The sequence below is a fragment of the Microcaecilia unicolor genome, chromosome 4, assembly GCF_901765095.1.
Source record: "Microcaecilia unicolor chromosome 4, aMicUni1.1, whole genome shotgun sequence".
NCBI classification, from domain to species: domain Eukaryota; kingdom Metazoa; phylum Chordata; class Amphibia; order Gymnophiona; family Siphonopidae; genus Microcaecilia; species Microcaecilia unicolor.
The window spans coordinates 177391161-177415265 of NC_044034.1; the positions used below are offsets into that span (position 1 = coordinate 177391161).

The 24105-nt window shown below is 46.4% G+C and overlaps 1 protein-coding gene across 1 annotated transcript in view; it reads right to left on the reverse strand.

Moving 5' to 3' along the window:
• Positions 1-24105, reverse strand: part of IPO7 (importin 7) — a 188326-nt gene that overhangs the window by 35582 nt on the left and 128639 nt on the right. The window contains 3 exon segments of the mRNA XM_030201007.1: positions 9790-9915; positions 10011-10077; positions 19077-19205. Of these exon segments, the coding sequence (XP_030056867.1) occupies positions 9790-9915; positions 10011-10077; positions 19077-19205 (322 nt within the window).

Consider the following 24105-nt stretch of genomic DNA (forward strand, 5'->3'; position numbering starts at 1 on the left):
ATAACCTTCTCTGATCAGGTCCAGGACCCACTGATCCGAGGTAATCTTGGTCCACTCCTCTAGAAAGAGAGAAAGGCGTCCTCCTACATCTGTAAAGGAGGAGTGGACCGGCGCACCATCATTGAGAGGGTCGCCCTTGAACTCCAGATCTAGCAGTGGCCGCTGCGGATCACTTGTCTGAGAGAAAGGAGCTCCTCTGCTGAAAACGGGCACGTTGAGTAAACCCAGCAGAGCACCCCGGGCAATACCTTCTAGCTTCACGGAAGCGAGGTCTAGAGGAGGAGGGAACCACCTGACCCGTGGAAGAAGGCCGCGGCCTATCCTCAGGTAACCGCAGGGGTTTAGAATTCCCCAGGTCTTTAACAATCCTCTCCAAATAACAGAAGTCCCCGAAAGGGCAACTTCACCAGCCTTGCTTAGAGGCCATGTCAGCTGCCCAATGCCGTAGCCATAGAAGGTGGCGGGCGGACATCGCCACAGACATCTGTTTAGCCGAAGCTCTGACCAGATCATAGAGGGCGTTAGCTAAAAATGACAAGGCCGACTCCATGCGCGGTGCAACCTCAGTGAGGGACTCCGCGCCATCCACGGGCTGTTCCACTGCCTGTTGTAACCAAAAAAGGCAGGCTCGAGCAGCATAAGAACTGCAAACACACACCCTTAAGGCCAGGTCCGAAATCTCAAAGGACTGTTTTAGCGTTGATTAGGCGCCAGTCCTGAATGTCCTTCAGGGCGACCCCTCCCTCTACTGGGAGGGTGGTCTTTTTTTCTCACAGCCGTGACTAAGGCATCCACTTTACGCATCCCAAAACGGGCCAAGTGCTCCTCACTCAGAGGGTAAAGATGCCCCATTGCCCTGGCCACTTTCAAGGGCCCCTCTGGGTCAGCCCATTGAGCAGAAATAAGCTCTTGGATGGAGTCATGCAAAGGAAAGGCTCGAGCAGGCTTCTTAGTACTCGCCATCCTCGGATTACCAGAGGAGGCCTCGCCTTGAACAGGATCATCAATAGAGAGGGGGCCTGTAAGGCATCAGAGATAAGCGCTGGCAGCTCATCGCGGTGGAAAATCCGAACCGCAGTGGTATCATCCAGATCCAGTGGCAAACCAGCACCTTCCTCTGGCTCCTCAGACCACGAAGGCCTGCCAGATCCCTCAGAGTCCCCACAGCCTGACCACGGGGGGGGGGGGGGGGGGGGGGGGGGGGGGGGGGGGGGGGGTGCGCCACTCTCCGACGGGGAATTTATCCATCTATGTTAAGCGTGCATCCAACGCTCAGGGGCATCCACTTCTGACATCTGCCCTGGGCCATCATCAGTCAGAGGGAGACCAGGTAGCAACGCAGTGTCAGACACCTGCGACAGAGCTCTTTTCAGCATGAAGGCTTTACGTAAAATAAGCTCAAACTCAGGGGAGAAAAACTCAGCTTGACCTCCCGTCTCCGAATTAGGAGCTACAGGAAACAGAGCTCCTCTGGTAGCCTTGGCCCGAGGCGCTCCTCTGCTCACAGACTCCTCCGCAACCGCGGGGGTCGAGCCATGCGGCGCTTCCACGATGGCGCCCGCTGTCAACTCCACTGAGGGAAGACTCATCACTCACCATGCTCGTACTGGCTCTACCGTCTATACAGCACGTTTTACAGAGCCCCGCTGCTGATCTGCGCTTGCCACAACAGGAAAAGCGCTTTACTCCCTCAGCAGCCATCGCCGAAAAACAGCGGAATAAAATACAAAATCGGAACGCCGTCCGCGGGCCCTCCCCGAAGGAGCTGAGTACCACTCTTATCTCAAAGGACCGAGTCCACCGAGCTCCGGTCACGCTGCACGTCAATAAAAGCCTCAAAATAGCAGCACATAAAAAGCGAGTTGTTTTTTTTTTTTACGCTGTGAGGAAAGTTGGAGGCGAACAGCTACAGAGGTACTCCGGAGTCAGTAGAGGGTGGGAAAGGCAGGGACAGGGCGAACCTATATGCCTACATCCACAAGGGGGAAGTGGGAAAGGCAGGGAAAGTGCGAACCTATGTGCCTGCATCCACAGTGGGAAAGGCAGAGAAAGGGCGAACCTATGTGCCTGCATCTACAATGGGTAAGGCAGGGAAAGGGCGAATCTATGTGCCTTTAAAGTGGGCACCACCAGCCACAACACCCCAGCTCAACAGGCCAAGCACAGGAGCCTCCCCAGGCAGAAATTTTCAAGGAGCTGAACAAGCTGCATCCTACCCTGCTGGGAGATAGAGAAATACTGAGAGGCAGATGGAGCTAGCCGTTCTAGAGGCACTATGGTTTTCAGTGTTCTCTATCTCCCCCTGCTGGTAGGTGGACACAACTCATTCGTAATGGATTCATCTGCTGATGACAAGGAAAACCGAAATCTTTAAAATCCCCATAAGTAAGAATGCAATACAAATACACTCTATTACACACCCTCATATACATCCATAACAACTAGAAGTTTAAAAACTAGGTTAATGGAGCATCGGTCCTGCTTGAAACTTTTAAAGAGGGAGGCTCCGTTGGTGATTCTTTGCGAGACTCAACATCACCAGTTTGATGATGTAGTGAGCACAATATTGGTACAGATTAAACCGTCCCAAAGACGAGGTGATCTAAGTAGAGCATTACACCAAAGAGAACAGAAACGGATTTTTTTCTTTAATTCCATTGAACCAGAAGGATTGAATGTTCTTGTAGAGTGGTCGGCGTTTTTCTAATTAATCCCTGAGAGATGACTGACTGAATTGATTGAGAAGGGGAATTGGAGCGCATGACAGAACGATGACACAGCTGGTGGATATGACAGACTGGTTGAGGAAACCGGAAAGGGAGGAGTATAATCCCCTTTATTAACGTGGCATCGGTATCCTGGGGTTTGTTACCTGCTTGCTTTTGGGTTTTGGATACAGCAGAGTAAACACAGGATCAAATATTTGGATACATCTGGATACAACTGTAAAACCCCTGATGCAACATTGAAACGGGGGCTCCTTGTTGGGTTGATCAGCTGGTGGTACCGATGAGAACAGAACACTACAGCGTTTGGATTAAGAGCTAAGTGATTTCTGGCGGGAACACCGGGGCCGAGAAGAAGGATGTTCTATACATAAGGATTGTATCAGTAAGACATTTAATCAGTAAAATAATTGATCTATAGAAGTTTTGACACACACGACTGATACTGGAGGAATTGTGCAGAGTTAGAGATTCCATATTCATTATACAGAGAAGTAACCTTAATGATAGTAGATGGAGTTTTTTTCTAAGCCAAATGATGGTGCACCGGGCCTATGCCTTATAGTCCGCAGTGTTGGGCTGGCTGGGTGGCATTACTGAGGTTTTTTTTCTCCATCATTATATGGGAGATAAGTCAGTAACAGTGCGAGTGTTAAATAGCATATGAGTCATTCCGTGTCAAGTGGACCAGGGGTCCCCACCTCACCATCTCAGATTTTGATGAAATTTGGTACATAGTTTCTTTATGATAAAAAACTAAGCTGTGCAAAATTTTAGTTCAAAAGACTAAAAATTGGAGGTTCTAGGGGACCTCAAGTAAAGGGTTGCAAAATGTCGCCTGAGCAAAAATGACATTTTGGGCCAACTTCCAGAAGCTGTAAAACTGGAAGTTTTAGTAGTACAAGGGGGATATTTGGAGAACCTGCACTACTTTTAGGGCTTAATGAACTGGCAAAACCCCATGTTCCTAGTCCTCTTACTTTTTGAATGGTTTAGGCTCAAACTTTGCCAAAAAAACGGCAAAAATCAATTTACAGCGATGTTGAGGCTGCTGTAGTTTCTAAACTAGTTGGCCTTTCAGGTTGATTTTTGGTAGGTGTAGTAAATGCACGGCTGTAATGAGGCATTCCAATTTGCAGCACTTTCCTTCAAGTGGTTGAAAAATTATAAGCGTTCAAAGTTGGTATAAAAAGCATTTTTGCCCATTTTGGGCTATCTTTGATGCCCTTGATCTCCAGTGGGACAGCTTCAATATTCTTTCTTTTAGCACTATTAGAAAGAGCAGATTTCCTTCTATCAGAATATGTAGTTTTCATTTTGGAGTGTCTTCATATAAGGATTGCAAAAATGTCCTCAAATGTTTGCGGGCAGCAGCCTGTGATTTCTTCACTACACCCTTGATACAAGTGTAGTAAAAGTGATTCTTCTTTCAAAAAGCACCAATTTTTTAAAATAAAGAACACATTATGTTATAAAACTGTATTCAAGAAAACTAAAAAACAGGAATGTTTTTTTAGGATGTGGAAGGATGAGGCCAGGTTTCATAACAGGTTTAAAGAAAACTGCAGTTAGGATGACCAACTTGGCCAATTATGATTGGTGGACCCTGTTGCAAGGCGTCTGAGTGTCTGTTGCTGGTGTTTCTTCACCCTTGCTACAGTTTGACCTCTTAGTGAACTGTAGGCATCAAAGTAAGCCTAGCAACAGACACTCAGGAGCCAGGAGGTACCAGAAGCATACAATTGGGCAATGAAACAAACAATTCTGCCTTGCAACAGGGTTCACCAATCATAATTGGCCAAGTCTAACTGGCTAAAGAAGTTTTCTTTAAACATTATGTTATAAAACTGTGTTCAAGTAAACTAAAAAACAGGGTGGAAACCATTGTATACATACTTCTTGTTGAAGAAACTCGCACCTGCACAGACAGGCTCATTTATATTGAATTAAATGCCACAAATGAAGATATTAATCACTTTAGACTGAAGTAAAATTTTACCCATTGAAAACCTGATTGCAAGAATAAATGCGTTTGTTGAACTGATGCTAATGGTCATCAATGGATCCAGAAAGATCAGATGAATTTCCACTTTGCTCAGTTGGCTGTTCAAGTACATCAGAGTGTCATTTACTGACATACAATAAAAATAAAGGTTTGAAATTAATTGAAGAGCTTCTGCCTGATCAACAGAAGTTGTTACAAGAGCGTTCTGGTCAACTTTTCGATGCTGGATCAACTATTTGCCTTCATCATGAATCCTTACTGTTGAAAAAGTTTGAATTTTTGCAAAGAACCTGCTGTAACCCATTTTCCAAAGGTGGTCATAATGCAAAAAGGGGCTTAAGAGTGCTGGATGACACACTAGCAGCCCAGCTAAAGGCCTTAACAAGCAAAATATTTGTGCCGGGTCAGAAACTATGTCCATCTTGTCGAAAAGACGTCAGTAACAGAGCTGCTGATTCTTTATCATCATCAACAACAGCAGATGATGAACACAGTGACATTTCTGGCAAGTTGAACACAAGTTTGACATCTCTTGGTATTTCTCCATTAAAGTTCAAAAAAGTCAGCAAGCGTGATGTACGAGGCTACACCAAGCGCAAAATCAGGCGAGTGCAAAATACTTTGAGTCATCATCTTGCAGTTGCTGGTGGCTTAGACCTAAATGAGTTTGAAACTCAACCTTCTACCAGTCAGAAATGTGACAAATGTTCTGATTATGATGACCTGCTAAACTAGTTGAAAAACAAAGTCCAAGTTTCAGCAAATCATGCAGAAAAACTGCAAATACTAACTTTAGCACCAAACAGCTGGTCTATTGAAAGAACTGCCTCAGAATTCATGGTTTCAACTAGAATGGTTAAAAAAGCAAGAAATCTGAAATCAGTTTGTGGAATTCTGGCAAAACCAGACAAGAAGAAAGGTAAAGTTTTACCAGAAGAAACAGAAAAAAAAATTCTTGGCTTTTTTGAAGATGATGAATTCAGTAGACTGTGCCCAGGGAAAAAAAATTTTGTCTCTGTCAGAACTGGCACTGAAAAAATTCAAATGCAAAAGTGCTTGCTGCTTAACAATCTAAAAGAAATGTATGTTGCATATCATACTCGAAATGGGCCAGAAGTGGGTTTTTCCAAATTTTGTGAGCTAAGGCCAAAATGGTGTGTCACTGTTGGCTCATCTGGTATGCATTCAGTGTGCATCAAAATGTGAAGCTTATGCTTGCTGGAAGCCATCTGCTGAACGAAGATTACAAAGCACTGTGATGGCTAAAACTGTGTGCAATTTGGAATGCAAAGAATGCATGCTTCACAGGTGTGAAATATGTCCAGGTAAAGATGTGCTTGAAAATTACCTGACAGAAGTGTTCAGTGATGATGACCCAGGTGAAACAATCGAGTTTAAGCAGTGGGTTCATACAGATCGCACCACACTGGAGACCAAACAGATGTATGTTGATGATTTTGTATCTGAGCTTGCATTGAAAGTTTCAAACCTGTCAATTCACCATTACATTTCCAAACATCAGACACAATACTTAAAAACTGTTAAAGAAAACCTAAATCCTTGTGAAATTGTTGTTCTCTTGGACTTTGCTGAAAACTACTCCTTTATTGTCCAAGATGCTGTTCAAGGTTTCCACTGGGAAAACAGTCAAGCTACACTGCATCCATTTGTTGTGTACTTCCGTGATGCTTCAAGTGAAATTCAGTGCATAAGTGTTTGCATAATAAGTGACAGCTTGAGGCATGATGCAGTTGCTGTACATGCATTCTTGGAAAAATTAATCGCGTTCTTGAAAAGCAAAATTGGAGAAATAAAATATGTAACATACTTTAGTGATGGCTCAGCTGCACAATACAAGAACTTCAAAAACTTTGCCAACTCGTGCTATCATCAAACAGAATTTGGAATAAGTGCACAGTGGAATTTCTTTGACACAAGCCATGGCAAGTCACCATGTGATGCCATAGGTGGTACAACAAAGCGACTAGCTGCTCAGGCTAGTTTGCAACGACCTAAAAATAGCCAAATTCTCACAGCACAAGGCTTGTTTGAATTTTGTGATCAAAAAATAAATAAAATCAAGTTCATTTTTGTTTCCAAGGATGAAATTGAATCTTCAAGATCTGCACAAGAGGAAAGATTCAGTAAAGCTTCCACAGTTGCTGGAACTCGTGAAAATCACCAGCTTAATCCCATTGACTTGAACCAAATTTCAGTCAGTAGAGTGTCAAATGATTCCTCCTCATTTGTTGTCAAACTTTGTCAGTCAGATGACCCAGTGAGTGTACCTGGCATAAATGTGTCTCAACTTCAGCCTGGGCAGTATGTTGCCTGTGTTTATGACAACAAATGGTGGATTGGCAATGTCTGTGACACATCATTTGAAGAACATGATGCCTTGGTCAACTTTATGCATCCATGCGGGCCTGCACGATCATTTCATTGGCCTAGCAGAAGAGATTCTTGTTGGATTTCTGAACAGCATATTCTAGCAGTTCTTCCAGTACCAGCAACTACAGCACTTGGACGACAGTATACATTTCCAGAAACAGCAGTGAAACTTATCAGTGAAAAATTCTTGTCACTTCAGCACTGAGGTTTTACTTGGGAACCATTAAGTCACCCCCATTAGGCTTGAGAAACTAGGCAAAGACAACCAAATGAGGCTTGGGAACCTCAAGTAAGATGCCCACCTTCAGGCTTGGGAACCTGTGCCAAGTGGCTGGACTTGCCTGGCTAGCGGGCGTGACCTCTTGGCGATGAGGTTGCCACTTCCTATTGAATTGGTAGTGACGTAGCCACCACGGACCAACGCATGCTAAAAGCAACTGAGTGACTTATACAGCAATTAGAAACATCGATGGGCCCTATATCCGTTTCATCTATCATTCAACAATACTGGGCAAAAAACACTTTTTTTGCAATCCTTATATGGAGAGACTCCAAATTGAAAACTACATATTCTGATAGAAGGAAATCTGCTCTTTCTAATGGTGCTAAAAGAAAGAATATTGAAGCTGTCCCACTGGAGATCAAGGGCATCAAAGATAGCCCAAAATGGGCAAAAATGCTTTTTATACCAACTTTGAACGCTTATAAATTTTCAACCACTTGAAGGAAAGTGCTGCAAATTGGAATGCCTCATTACAGCCATGCATTTAGTACACCTACCAAAAATCAACCTGAAAGGCCAACTAGTTTAGAAACTACAGCAGCCTCAACATCGCTGTAAATTGATTTTTGCCGTTTTTTTTGGCAAAGTTTGAGCCTAAACCATTCAAAAGGTAAGAGGACTAGGAACATGGGGTTTTGCCAGTTCATTAAGCCCTAAAAGTAGTGCAGGTTCTCCAAATATCCCCCTTGTACTACTAAAACTTCCAGTTTTACAGCTTCTGGAAGTTGGCCCAAAATGTCATTTTTGCTCAGGCGACATTTTGCAACCCTTTACTTGAGGTCCCCTAGAACCTCCAATTTTTAGTCTTTTGAACTAAAATTTTGCACAGCTTAGTTTTTTATCATAAAGAAACTATGTACCAAATTTCATCAAAATCTGAGATGGTGAGGTGTGGACGACCTTTAAAATTGGTCCACTTGACACGGAATGACTCATATATATACATAGCCAGTGTGAGGCTGTGTTTAGATTTTCAGTTAAAATTTAATGCCAAGAAGTGCAGAGTGATGCATCTGGGGTGTAGAAACTCAAAACAGAGATACCAAATAGGAGGGGAGAGATTAGTAAGCTTGACTCAGGAGAGAGACCTTGGGGTGTTGGTGTCGGAGGATATGAAGGTGAAGAAACAATGTGACAAGGCGACAGCCATGGCCATAAGGATGCTAGGCTGCATAGAGAGGGGTATAACCAGTAGAAGAATGGAGGTGTTGATGCCCCTCTACAAGTCGTTGGTGAGGCCCCACTTGGAGTATTGTGTTCAGTTTTGGAGGCCGTATTTTGCTAAAAGATGTAAAAAGACTGGAAGCGGTGCAAAGAAAAGCTACAAAAATGGTATGGGATTTGCATTGCAAACCGTACAAGGAGATACTTGCCGACCTGAACATGTATACCATGGAGGAAAGGAGAAACAGGGGTGACATGATACAGACGTTCAAATATTTGAAAAGTATTAATCCGCAAACAAACCTGTTCCGGAGACGGGAAGGTCGTAGAACTAGAGGACATGAATTAAGGTTGAAGAGGGGCAGACTCAGGAGTAATGTCAGAAGTATTTTTTTCACGGAGAGGGTGGTAGATACGTGGAATGCCCTCCTGTGGGAGGTGGTGGAGATGAAAACGGTAATGGAATTCAAACACGTATGAGATAAACACAAAGGAATCCTGGTCAGAAGGAATGGGATCTATGGAATCTTAGCGGAGATTGGGTGGCAACGCCAGTATTTGGAGAATAAAACCGGTGCAAGGCAGACTTCTACGGTCTGTGCCCTGATCGTGACTGAATAGATATGGATGGGCTGGAGTGTAAATTTTAAGGGGCTTCAACGTTAGCTTCAGAACTTTCAGTACAGGAACAGTGCTGGGCAGACTTTTATGGTCTGTGCCCTGAGATAGGCAGGAACAAATCAAACTCGGGTATACATATAAAGTATTACATACCATGTAAAATGAGTTTATTTTGTTGGGCAGACTGGATGGGCCCATTCAGGTCTTTATCTGCCGTCATTTACTATGTTACTATGTAAATTTTAAAAAGGGGGCAGGGAAGGAGACATTGCTATGCTTTTACTGTAATCTGCTCTGTACTATCTTTAAAAGGGCAGAATATAAGAACTGAAAAAAATACATACCACTTCAAAGAAGCTTGTTCTTATATATGCTTTTTAAACTATGTCCCATGAGTAAGATGATGATAAACTTTTTTAAATATGTTTATTAAAGTTTTAACCACTTACAAACCATTGATATCATTTATACACTTATTGCAAGTTTTTCAGAAACAACCGATAATAAACTTTTAATGCAATTTATTACACCTCATCCTGCAGTAAATTAAACAGTGGAATAACGCAAGTCAACATGATATATACTATGGACAAACATACCAGTGAAGTAATCAAAGCCATCCTGCTGGAAGACTTCAAACACCAATGGCAGAAGCTGCCACATCTGAGGAGAAACTTGCTGGCAGGTCAGACTATGAGCCAAGGAAAAGATCTCCTCATAGAACTCTGAAACACAAGCAGTTAGGTGTTAGCCCTCTGCCAGTTTTCATAGACACTTTAAACGTCTAGTATACAAGAGTACAAAAGAAAAGGAGCCATACCTAGAACATGCTGCTGTAAAACTGTCCCAATCACCTGCAAACAGATTCCTTCCAGCTGCTGGGTAATCTGTAGATAGAATATTTAAAGTTGTTGGGTATAATAGATGTTACACTGGCAGACAAGTTTCTGCAGAAAAGTGATACCTTTTCAAAAAAGGAGATAGTAAAGACAATATTGGCATTCTCAGTTTTGAGCAGAGGGGAGGATTAAGCAGACTGCTGAACATCCACATATCTCACTACAGTCACAATTTCCTGCTAGACTTGGAGCCAGATGCACTAAACCCCCCGCAAAAAGCTCTTACCTTAGCGATCCTCGTTGCTGCAAACCGATTCTGAGGAAGCCGGGCATGCATGAAGGAAATCGCATGCAAATGAGCTGCTCGCTGTTAGCTCATTTGAATGCGATTTCCTTCTTTGGGGAGGAATCCAGTCCGTCAGCTGAGTATGCACAGATCAGCCAATTGCTAAGCGCAGCTGATTTGTGCATGCTCAGAGCAGCTTTCATACACGCACAGAAGCTGCGTATATGAAAGCCGTATAAAACTTCTTTTTTCCTTGAAAATTGTTCTTGTAAACTGCTGAGCAGGGTTGCCAGGTAGAAATTTTTTTTCCAGCCCAATCCAGGCCAGAAACCAGCCCAAAACCCGCCCAAACACAAACCCCACCCCTGACACCCCCACCCCCGCGTCACCGGCCCCGCCCCCGCCGTCACCGGCCCCGCCTCCCACGTCATCAGCCCCGCCTCCCCATCATCGGCCCCGCCTCCCACGTCATCGGCCCCGCCCAAAACGTCACTAACCCCGCCCAAAAACGTCACTAACCCCGCCCCCCGCGGCCGAAAAAAATCAAAAAGCCGCCCAAAAAGCCGCCCGAAAGCCCAAAAAACCGCCCAAAAAACCGCAACCCGCCGCGGGCAAAAATTTCCCGTGGCGGGTCGCGGAAAACCGCCCAATTGGGCGGTAAAACCGCCCACCTGGCAACACTGCTGCTGAGCAGCATACAGCACTGGGGAACTGTTGTGCTGTAAACAGACGAGGCAGCAAATCACTCCTCCAGTTTATGAGAAGTTCCTCCTGCCAGCCAATCACAGCGAGTTTAGCTAACAGCAGAGAAGCTAAACGCCCTGTGACTGGCTGCTGGAATACGAGGAGGCGGCACCAGCAGGAGAGCTCCACAGTGGGAGGATTTGTAGCATTTGTAGCTCAACTCACTGTGATTGGCTGCTGGAACAAGAGGAGGCGGAACAAGCAGGAGAGCTCCGGAGTGGGGGATTTGTAGCATTTGTAGCTGAGCCGTGCAAAACCTTTTTTTTTTTTTTTTACTGCTGTGTTTGAGGGGTAGCAAGCAGTCCAGGCTCCAAACACTTCACTGCCTTCCCTGCTCCGTCGTGTCTCCTCTCTCCAGTGTCGTCCTCCTCCTGCAAAATGGCAAAGGTGGCTGTGGAACTGTCAGGACCGATAGCTCCAAACCTCACGTTAAGATTTCAGCACTGAAGGTAGGGTTTGCTTCTGTGCATCCAGTTGGAAAATGGCTGTGCTGTGCATTGCCTTGCTAGCACATTTGTATAGTAATTAGCTCATTATAATAGCTTTGCATTCCGTTTTCGTTAGCTACTACCGTGATAGGAAAATAGCTCAGAGAGCCCTTTTGTGCATGCCACGTTTTAACCCTTGCTCGCTAAACCGGCTAGAACTAGTTTAAAAACCATGTTGCTGGCTCGTTAGATTTAGTGTATCTGGCCCTTGGTCATTTGTGCCCACAGAATACTGCAGTATGTTAACAGAACGGATGGGAAGCTTTACCTCCATTAATTTGGACTTTAATTAGCATAGCTATGCTCTATTTCAATTCCAGAGTTAGTTGAAATTGGTCAAGGTAACTTGATTTGTTCAGTCTATGTTTCTCCATATTGTGTCATCATATTAAATACAAATTTATATAGGACTGCTACTTATCCATCACTGGGAACAGAGCAGTGTACAAGAGTGTGTATACATTTCACTACATAAAATAACCAATAGATATATTAAATAGCTTCAATAACACAAGAAAAAAAAATCACTAAATTAAGACAGCTACAAAATAAACAAGCTACATAATCTTTCACAGATACATTAGAAATATAAATAAAACTAAATCAGTGAAATTAAAATATCCTGGTTAATAAGCTTCACATTATATCAGTTGTTCCCAAACCTGATTCCTGGAGGCACTCCAGCCAATCAGGTGTTCAGGATATCCAGAATGAATATTCATGAGAGAGCTTTGCATACACTGTCTCAATTGAATGCAAATCTCTCTCATGAAAACTCATTGTTGGTACCCTGAAAACCTTAATGGCTGGGGTGCCTCCAGGACCAGGTCTGGGGACCACTGCATTATATTATTAAAGAATCTTTTTACTGAAAATAAAGCCATGAATACACATAAAAGAGTATCACTAAAAAAAAAAAAAAGGCCATTAACAATCTACAACTATATCATTACCATCCCTCCACTCATAGCCAACCCCCCAACTAAAGTAACATTAGAAATATCATTGTAGCCCAAGGTCTTGATTCTGATGACTCCAGACCATCAATACAACAAGATCCAAATCTTAACTCCCCACTAACCTACCCACCCCCCATACCCAGAAGTAAACTTCACATTTTAATTGATCTATTAATTTCACGAACAGCCATGTTATTTTCCAGAAGACCAGATAAGGCTGACTTTGAACCTGATATACTAAGAATTAATCAGAACTGGGTCTGCAACCTCCCAAGGATTTTCCCCATATTTCATATCCCCAATAGATTTAGTTCAATCACTTCAGCAATAGCTCTTGGCTGGGGATGACAAACCAGGTCTCCTTATAGGATCCTGCAAATCATGTTGCTAAACCCAACCAGTATGCATCACCACTGTACAATGCCTGAAACGACTTTCCTCCTCTGCCCTCCCCCAAATGGCTGTGAATGGTGTTTCCATAGCAAACCGCAAGCTCAGCCATGACCAACACAAGCAGCAGCATCCTGGTTCAAATAGTGCTTCTATATAAGTCTGTAGTGAGAGCTTAGAGTACTTTGTACAATTAAGCGAATCCGTAGCACTTTTTGTGGCTGAGGAATTTGGAAAGGGCGTCCCAGAGTCAAATTGGACCAAATCATCCACCAATACAGGGATTTGAGAAAACTCGTGGACAGGTGGATCACGTCTTCTAGATCCCCAGCAGCCTGAAACCACTGGGAAGCTAGGGTCCATTGAGCAGATCGCATGTGAAGGCGGGCCATGGGAGTCACATGAACTGTGGGGAGGCCATGTGGCCCAACAATCTCAACATCTGCCAAGCTGAGATCTGCTGGGACGCTCGCACCCTCGAGACGAGGGACAACAAGTTGTTGGCTCTCGTCTCTGGGAGATAAGCAACGAGCCGTCCGAGAATCCAGCAGAGCTCCTATGAATTCTAGTCTCTGTACTGGGAGAAGATGGGACTTTGGGTAATTTATCACAAACCCCAGTAGCTCCAGGAGGCGAATAGTCATCTGCATGGACTGCAGAGCTCCTGCCTCGGATGTGTTCTTCACCAGCCAATCGTCGAGATATGGGAACACGTGCACCCCCAGCCTGCGAAGTGCCGCTGCTACTAGAGCCAAGCACTTTGTGAACACCCTGGGCGCAGAGGCGAGCCCAAAGGGTAGCACACAGTACTGGAAGTGACGTGTGCCCAGCTGAAATCGCAGATACTGTCTGTGAGCTGGCAGTATCGGGATGTGCGTGTAAGCGTCCTTCAAGTCCAGAGAGCATAGCCAATCGTTTTCCTGAATCATGGGGAGAAGGGTGCCCAGGGAAAGCATCCTGAACTTTTCCTTGACCAGATATTTGTTCAGGGCCCTTAGGTCTAGGATGGGACGCATCCCCCCCGTTTTCTTTTCCACAAGGAAGTACCTGGAATAGAATCCCAGCCCTTCTTGCCCGGATGGCACGGGCTCGACCGCATTGGCGCTGAGAAGGGCGGAGAGTTCCTCTGCAAGTACCTGCTTGTGTTGGAAGCTGTAAGCTCCCGGTGGACAATTTGGAGGTTTGGAGGCCAAATTGAGGGTGTATCCTTGCCGGACTATTTGAAGAACCCACTGATCGGAGGTTATGAGAGGCCTTTCAACCTCCCTCCGACCGGCAGATCGCCCGGCACTGACACGTTGATGTCGGCTATGCTCTGCTGGAGCCAGTCAAAAGCTCGTCCCTTGCTTTTGCTGGGGAGCCGAGGGGTCTTGCTGAGGCGCACGCTGCTGACGAGAGCGAGCGCGCTGGGGCTTAGCCTGGGCCGCAGGCTGTCGAGAAGGAGGATTGTACCTACGCTTACCAGAAGAGTAGAGAACAGTCTTCCTTCCCCCATAAAAACGTCTACCTGTGGAGGTAGAAGCTGAAGGCTGCCGGCGGGAGAACTTGTCGAAAGCGGTATCCCGCTGGTGGAGCTGCTCTACCACCTGTTCGACCTTCTCTCCAAAAATATTGTCCACACGGCAAGGCGAGTCCGCAATCCGCTGCTGGATCCTATTCTCCAGGTCGGAGGCACGCAGCCATGAGAGTCTGCGCATCACCACACCTTGAGCAGCGGCCCTGGACGCAACATCAAAGGTGTCATACACCCCTCTGGCCAGGAATTTTCTGCACGCCTTCAGCTGCCTGACCACCTCCTGAAATGGCTTGGCTTGCTCAGGAGGGAGCTTGTCCACCAAGCCCGCCAACTGTCGCACATTATTCCGCATGTGTATGCTCGTGTAGAGCTGGTAAGACTGAATTTTGGCCACGAGCATAGAAGAATGGTAGGCCTTCCTCCCAAAGGAGTCTAAGGTTATAGAGTCTTTGCCCGGGGGCGCCGAAGCATGCTCCCTAGAACTCTTAGCTTTCTTTAGGGCCAAATCCACAACTCCAGAGTCGTGAGGCAACTGAGTGCGCATCAGCTCTGGGTCCCCATGGATCTGGTACTGGGACTCGATGATCTTGGGAATGTGGGGATTACTTAGAGGCTTGGTCCAGTTCGCCAGCAATGTCTTTTTGAGGACATGATGCATGGGTACTGTGGACGCTTCCTTAGGTGGAGAAGGATAGTCCAGGAGCTCAAACATTTCAGCCCTGGGCTCGTCCTCCACAACCACCGGGAAGGGGATGGCCGTAGACATCTCCCGGACAAAGGCCGCAAAAGACAGACTCTCGGGAGGAGAAAGCTGCCTTTCAGGGGAGGGAGTGGGATCAGAAGGAAGGCCATCAGACTCCTCGTCAGAGAAATATCTGATGTTCTCCTCCTCCTCCCACGAGGCCTCACCATCGGTATCAGACACAAGTTCATGAACCTGTGTCTGAAGCCGTGCCCGGCTCGACGCCGTGGAAACACGGCCACGGTGTGAGCGTCGAGAGGTAGACTCCCTCGCCCGCACCGGCGAAGCTCCCTCCGCCGACGGGGAACCTTCCTGGGAGGCGACCGCAAGCGGCACCGATGTCGGAGACCACACCCCGGGCAAGGGGCCAGCCGGCGCCTCACTCGACGGTACCGGAGGCGCAAGCACCCCCGGTACCGGAGGGGAAGGGCGCAACAGCTCTCACAGGATCTCTGGGAGAATGGCCCGGAGACTCTCGTGCAGGGCGGCTGTGGAGAAAGATATGGAAGCCGATGCAGGAGTCAAAGTCAGAGTCTGTTCCGGGTGTGGAGGCTGTTCCGGGCTGTCCAAGGTGGAGCGCATCGACACCTCTGTTCAGGAGGGTTAGCGGTCCTCCCGGTGCCGATGCCTACTGGGTGCCGACTCCCTCGGCAACCCAGAGCTCTCGGTACCGACGCGGGAAGGAGACCGGTGTCGATGCTTCTTTGACTTTTCAAACGAAGCATGTCACCGGAGCTTCCCGGTACCGACGAGGACGACGTAGAATCCAGCCGTCGCTTCCTCGGGGCCGAGGCCGAAGAAGGTCGGTCTCGGTGGGGCTGTACCGCAGGAGCCCTCAGGGTAGGGGGAGACCCACCCGAAGGCTCACCGCCACCAGCAGGGGAATGGACAGCCCTCACCTGGACTCCAGTCGAAGCACCACCGTCCGACGACATCAGCACTAGTGGAGGTCCCGGTACCACCGACGCAGCCTTCCGATGTCTCGGCCCCGACGATGCAGAGGGTCGATGCCTCGATGCAATCGATACAGTCGCGGCCGAGGGCGGAGGTCTTGACGCTGTCGACGTCGACGCACTCGATACTCCCGGTGCCAATGAAGAGCCCGAGAACAAAACGTTCCACTGGGCCAATCTCGCTACCTGAGTCCTTTTCTGTAAAAGGGCGCAAAGACTACAGGCCTGCGGGCAGTGCCCAGCCCCCAGACACTGAAGACACAACGCGTGCCTATCAGTGAGCGAGATTACCTGGGCGCACTTCTTGAAGCCCCTGGGAAACTTCGATGACATGGGCAAAAAAATCACGCCGGCGAAATCAAAACTCGTAATTGCGGTAAGGCACCAAAAAGAGGGGGAGAAAAAAACTCGACCCGAGGCCTCAAAAGGGCCTACCCCGAAAACGAAAGAAAACTTAACGGGGCCAAAAACTAGAAATACGGGAAAGGGAAAAAGACCGAAAGGCCCTTCTACGAAATCCCTTTTTTTTTTTTTTTCAAAAGCGAAAAGTCAAAAGATGCGCGAGGGTCAACTTATGGGGCGCGAACGGTGCAAACACGACCGTACCGAGCGTGGACAAAAAAAGACTGACAAACACGAGCCGGTTTGGGCGGGAAGACGGCCGCGCATGCGCGGTGCGCATGGGCGCGTGAGGACTAGCAAAGGCCTTTGCTAGTGAAGTTCCGATTGGAGGGGCTGCCGTGGACGTCACCCATCAGTGAGAACAAGCAGCCTGCTTGTCCTCGGAGAATAGAGACTGCACCTCCAAAAAGAGGTGGGATAATGTGGGATACAAATGCAATAAATAATATAAACAGGATGGAGTCAGTCCAGAGGGCATTTACTGAAATGGTTTTCATCAAAGCATATGAGCATAGACAAAGATCTCAATATGAATATTTTGGAAGAAAGGAGGAAGAGGGGAGACATACTATAAAACATTAAAATACTTCTGTAGCAATAAATGCACAGGACGCAGACTTTTTTTTTTTCAATTGAATGGAATGAGGGGGCATCGGATTAAGGGGAAAGGGGATGACTCAGGAGTAATCTAAGGAAATACTCCCAGTGGAAAAGTGGAAGAGATGAAGACTAAATTCATATTTAAATTCAAAAAAGCATGGGAAAAGATCTAATGGAGAGAAAGAGAGGAGAGACTAGCAGTTGGTATGAATGGACAGACTGGATTGACCATAAGAATTTTATCTGCTGTCATTTTCTAAGTTTCAAAATCAAAGCCAACTCCTTTACATGACTGTGCATAGCACCTGGCACATTTTTACCATTTTTAATAGAAAATGTTTATAGACATTCTCTACTTCAGTGTTACCTACACTACAGCTTAGAAATGGTGCAGAGAAGGGCGACGAAAATGATAAAGAGGATGGGACGACTTCCCTATGAGAAAAGGCTAAAGTGGCTACGGTTCTTCAGCTTGGAGAAAAGATGGCTGAGGGGAGATATGATAGAGGTCTATAAAATAATGAGTGGAGTGGAATGGGTAGACGTGAAGCGTCTGTTTACGCTTTCCAAAAGTACTAGGACTAGGGGGCATGCGAAGGAGCTACAAAGTAGTAATGACCTATAAGTGCATTCACTCTGCAGCTCCTCAGTACCTCTCCACTCTCATCTCTCCCTACATTCCTCCCCGGGAACTCCGTTCACTGGGTAAATCTCTCTTATCTGCACCCTTCTCCTCCACTGCTAACTCCAGACTCCATTCCTTTTATCTTGCTGCACCATATGCCTGGAATAGACTTCCTGAGCCGGTACGTCAAGCTCCATGTCTGGCCGTCTTCAAATCTATGGTAAAAGCCCACTTTTTTGATGCTGCTTTTAACTCCTAAACCTTATTCACTTGTTCAGAACCCTTATTTTATCATCCTCACTTTAATATTCCCTTATCTCTTGTTTGTCCTGTTTGTCTGTCCTAATTAGATTGTAAGCTCTGTCGAGCAGGGACTGCAAAAGATCAGCAGTGCAGTAGCAGGGGTAGTTTTAAGGCTTGGATGACCATACAAGTCACTAAGGTGAGTGTGTTTGTGGGGAAAGGATAGGAAGACAGAGGCTTCTATGGAAAGGACTTACCTTTTCAAACTTTTTGCTTGGACAACCATCTCTAAGGGACTGTGGGACAATGAGAAGGATTGGCTGAGGGTGTTACCCTAGGAGCCAAGTTCTCAAAATAATTGGGAGTACCAATTTCAACAAAAATCCCCTCTCCCTGGACCCACTAGGAAAAGGTAAAATACGTACTGCACCTGTATGCAATAAGTAAACTGCTTTGGTTGTACTACAGAAAGGTGATTATCAAGACTCTGAAACACAATGAAGATAATTGAACTGAATAAAAGCAACTGGCCTAGTGTCAGGTCATTAACAATCCCTGACTGAGGGAATGAAGAAGTATGGGAGTTATGACTGGGGGGGGGGGGGGGGGGGGGGGGGGGGGGGGGGGAGAGACCACTTCAACCTGGTCACAAGTCCCAGAGTGGCTCTCACACCACAATAGTTTGTCCATATCTGTTCTAATCAATAGAAGTCAACTGCATAACCTTTGGTGAAAGGCAAACTTCAATTTAAAAAAAAAATATATATATATATATATATATTTTTTTTTTTAGAGCAGCATTGGTTGTTAGTTATTGCAATAAATCTGACTTTCTCCAATGCTCCTTCTCAGTGAAAAGGAAAGAAAAGCTCTGCAGAACATAAAGAAACACTAGAACACATATAATTTCCAACACTTAAGGCAGAGATTAAAGCATATTTTAAAAAAATGAGTGCTGGCTAGAGTAGTAGCTGCTTTAATACACATAGATGAGCTGCATTAGAGTACAACATATATGTTAACTGTGAAGGCATGATGAGAAATGGAAAACATGCACGCTGGAAAGCAAACTTTGTATAGACTACAGAGAACAGCTGACCTCTTTATGATCTTCTACTACACTGAGCAGAGTGTCGATGGTATTTAGAATCCCCATGGCTGTCACTGCCTTATCGTCGCTGCCTTCCTCATCAGGCCCAGTCTGGATCACTTGATTGAAAGTCATTGCCTTTACAACGAGAGAAATGAATGTCCATTTGCCATTCACACACTACTATTTGTGTATCTTACGATGTAAGAGACCACCTAAGTAAATGGGACTACTAAAAACAGGTACAATGTAATGGGTTCAGTAAGAGCTGAAAAAGGAATCTTTGGGGCTTTGAAAACTCATACATCAGCGCCTTTGGATAACTGCATTGATTCAATAAATATTACCAGGTGCAAAGGAGGAGCATAAACCACAAACTTTAGTAAACAACACTTGTAAAGTTCTGTCATAGCCCATTTTAAAGTGGAGCTTAGGTTGCACATAAGGGATTGTTCATTATTTAGTACTTGATTTTAAGTATACACAAGCACACAAATTCATTTTATGCTCTTAACTGATGTGACCTGAAAATTCAGGCTCTATCATGTGCTACCTTCACTGTAGTTGGCCAATGGAAAGTACTCATGAAGGGGGAGGGATTACCAAGACCCCAGGTTGAATGAAGGTGACTAAACTGAATATAAGCAATTCAGTGGACTACTGTCAAAGCAATTTAATAACCAAGGATGTTTCACGTACAGGTGCACACAATTTATCCCCAACCACTCCAGGTGTACAGCACTGTGTACCATTTATAAGGAGAATTAGATGTTAACTGCTAATTTGCTTTTCTTCAGTCCCTCCAGACTGGCCCAGAATGTGACTGATGGGTTGTGCACTCCTTCCATCAGGTGGACACTGAGAATTCTGACTCTCATGAGAGCCAATGAGTCAATAAGAGCCCTGGCTAGCTAGAGTGAGATTCAGTATTACCTTTACAAAGTAGGATAGAAAGGAGAAAAGCTTCTGTGCAACTGGAGAACTCAAACAGCCACTGTGTGACACAGGAAAAGACCTGTAGACCTTCACTTTATGGTCAATTGCCTTTTTTGGCTGATTTTGTCTTTTAATCACCACCAAAGTCAAACAAACAAAGCATGTCTTCCCTAAATCACTGGTAAAGGAGGGATCTGGGTCAGTCCAGAGGAAATAAAGGGAAGCAAATTAGCAGGTAAGATCTAATTTCTCCTTCCTTAGTGTCCCTCCATACCGGTGCAGAATGTGACTGATGGGACGTAACAGACCAGTACATTTAAGGGAGGGACCATAATCTGGTTGTAAGAACCGTGGCTCAAAAAAAAAAAAAAAAATTTGCATCCTGACACTGTACATCCAGTGTATGCTTTGTAGCGCTATAGAAATGCTAAACAGTAGTAGTAGCAGTAGTAATGTATCGAAAAAGAATGGAAGGAAGACTATGTGGCAGCCTGACATAAATCCAAAGGAGGAACCAAAGAAAAAATGACACTGCCCGCCCTCTGGTAGAATGGACTTTCAGTCCCTCCGAAACTAGCTTATTGGAAGAAGATAACAAAGCAATCCTCACTTTAAGCCGCCTAGAATGGTGGGTTTATATGATGCAATCCCTTTGTGGGACCCCCTGATTAGAAAAAAATACAATCTGATTGTCTAAACTCCTCAGTAGATTGCAAATAGTGTTTCAGAGTTATCTTGACATTCAGTTTACAAAGGTGGCGCCGGACTTCCAATGCAGAGAAAATCCCAAGACTGGCAAAACTACCGTACGCTTCAAATGAAATCTGGAAAACTTCAAAAAAAGGAGAACGGCAGGAAAATGCTTGCCACACCGAAACACGCGTAGTAGAGGCAATGGCCCGCAAGAACATTGGCCTGAGTGACAACTTATTTAGAGAGCAGGCCCACAAAGGCCCAAAAGGAGGTTTAGTGAGAACTGAGAGAACAAAGTTGAGATCCCAACGACCTAGGAGGATGAATTAAATTCACATCCAGAAGGAAACAGACCAGATATCTAGCGAAATTCCTTCCCTTGGTATGGACATGGAAACAAGAAACACCAGCGCCTTTTAAGAAAGCCATCCTGTTAAAAAAAAAAAAAAATACAAGAAACGGCACTAATGAAGGAGAAATTTGATTTTCAGCACACCTAGACTCGAAAAATGGACCAAGTCTGAATATAGCATTGTGACTATTACTTTAGAAGAAATACCCCCTTAGACAACCGCGCCCTTCCAAGAGCCAAACCATAAGACAAAATAGAGCCAGATCTGGAAGAACCAGTGGTCCCTGAAGAAGAAGGAAGGGAGAATCCAGAAGACTCAACAGAGAAACCACCAGAAGGCGCACAAGAACAGTATACCAAGTCCTGCAAGGTCAATCCAATGCTATCAAGAATAGAAGATTGTTGTGGACCTCGATCTTTTGAATGAGTCTACCTAGAAGAGGCCACAGAGGAAAAGAACTTCGAAAAGCATCTATGCCCCCCACTTGTGATCATTCCTGCAACTGAAGAATCGTGGAACCTTGCAACTCAGATTTTGTGTCATGAGATCCAAGACAGGGAGAGCCCAACAATGGAGAACTGCTTGAAACTGAGTGACCACTCTCCCGGTCTAGACTGTGACGAGTGAGAAATCTGCTGGAACCTTTATTGTCCCCACTACATGAGACGCCAACAGTTCCAAAAGATGCTGTTCTGCCCAGGCTACGAGAAGAGATGGTTCCTGTTGTAAAGGACGACTCGTCGTCCCTCTGTAACAAGAGTGGAGGAGTGGCCTAGTGGTTAGGGTGGTGGACTTTGGTTCTGGGGAACTGAGGAACTGAGTTCGATTCCCACTTCAGGCACAGGCAGCTCCTTGTGACTCTGGGCAAGTCACTTAACCCTCCATTGCCCCATGTAAGCCGCATTGAGCCTGCCATGAGTGGGAAAGCGCGGGGTACAAATGTAAAAAAACAAACAAACCCCAAGGCCTTGTCGAACCGGACCCCCAAATATTCTAGAGATTGAGAGGGGGTCAGCTGACTTTTGGGTATACTGACGACCCAGCCCAGAGACTGCAATACTGAGACCACTCTGGCTGTGACATGATGACTCTCTTTTGCCGAGTCCGCTCTGATGAGCCAGTTGTCTAGGTACGGATGAACCCGGATACCCTCTCGCCTGAGAAAGGCAGCTACTACCACCATTACCTTTGAAAAGGTTCAGGGAGCAGTGGCGAGGCCAAAAGGCAAGGCCCGAAACTGGAAATGTTTTCCCAACACCGCAAATTGGAGGAACCGTTGGTGCGGGGGCCAAATAGGTATGTGCAAGTAAGTAAGCTTCTTTTAGGTCCAGAGACGTGAGGTACTCTCCTGGCTGTACTGCCGCAATGACGGAGCAAAGGTTTTCCATGTGAAAATGCTGCACTCTCAGAGACTTGTTGACTTCCTTCAAGTCGAGAATGGGCCGAAAAGACCCACCTTTTCGCGGCACCACAAAGTAAATGGAGTAACGACCGCAGCCGTGTTTGGCGGGAGGCACAGAGATCAGAACCCCAAGGTGCAACAAGACTTGTAGGGTCTCCTCTACCGCCGCCCGTTTGACGGCAGTACTGCATCGGGACTCCAAAAACACGTCTCTCACTGGGGCATTGAATTCCAATCGATAACCTTCTCTGATCAGGTCCAGGACCCACTGATCCGAGGTAATCTTGGTCCACTCCTCTAGAAAGAGGGAAAGGCGTCCTCCTACAGCTGTAAAGGAGGAGTGGACTGGCGCACCATCATTGAGAGGGTCGCCCTTGAACTCCAGATCTAGCAGCGGCCGCTGCGGATCACTTGTCCGAGCGAAAGGAGCTCCTCTGCTGAAAACAGGCACGTTGAGTAAACCCAGCAGAGCGCCCCGGGCGATACCTTCTAACTTCACGGAAGCGAGGTCTAGAGGAGGAGGGAACCACCTGACCCGTGGAAGAAGGCCGCGGCCTATCCTCAGGTAACCGCAGGGGTTTGGAATTCTCCAGGTCTTTAACAATCCTCTCCAACTCCTCTCCAAATAACAGAAGTCCCCGAAAGGGCAACTTCACCAGCCTTGCTTAGAGGCCATGTCAGCTGCCCAATGCCGTAGCCATAGAAGGCGGCGGGCGGACACCGCCACAGACATCTGTTTAGCTGAAGCTCTGACCAGATCATATAGGGCGTCAGCTAAAACTAACAAGGCCGACTCCATGCGCGGTGCAACCTCAGTGAGGGACTCCGCGCCATCCACGGGCTGTTCCACTGCCTGTTGTAACCAAAAAAGGCAGGCTCGAGCAGCATAAGAACTGCAAACACACACCCTTAAGGCCAGGTCCGAAATCTCAAAGGACTGTTTAGCGTTGATTCCAGGCGCCAGTCCTGAATGTCCTTCAGGGCGACCTCTCCCTCTACTGGGAGGGTGGTCTTTTTTCTCACAGCCGTGACTAAGGCATCCACTTTACGCATCCCAAAACGGGCCAAGTGCTCCTCACTCAGAGGGTAAAGATGCCCCATTGCCCTGGCCACTTTCAAGGGCCCCTCTGGGTCAGCCCATTGAGCAGAAATAAGCTCTTGGATGGAGTCATGCAAAGGAAAGGCTCGAGCAGGCTTCTTAGTACTCGCCATCCTCGGATTACCAGAGGAGGCCTCGCCTGAACCAGGATCATCAATAGAGAGGGGGCCTGTAAGGCATCAGAGATAAGCGCTGGCAGCTCATCGTGGTGGAAAATCCGAACCGCAGTGGTATCATCCAGATCCAGTGGCAAACCAGCACCTTCCTCTGGCTCCACTCTCCGACGGGGAATTTATCCGTCTATGTTAAGCGTGCATCCAACGCTCAGGGGCATCCACTTCTGACATCTGCCCTGGGCCATCATCAGTCAGAGGGAGACCAGGTAGCAACGCAGTGTCAGACACCTCTTTTCAGCATGAAGGTTTTACGAAAAATAAGCTCAAACTCAGGGGAGAAAAACTCAGCCTGCCCTCCCTTCTCCGAATTAGGAGCTACAGGAAACAGAGCTCCTCTGGTAGCCTTGGCCCGAGGCGCCCCTCTGCTCACAGACTCCTC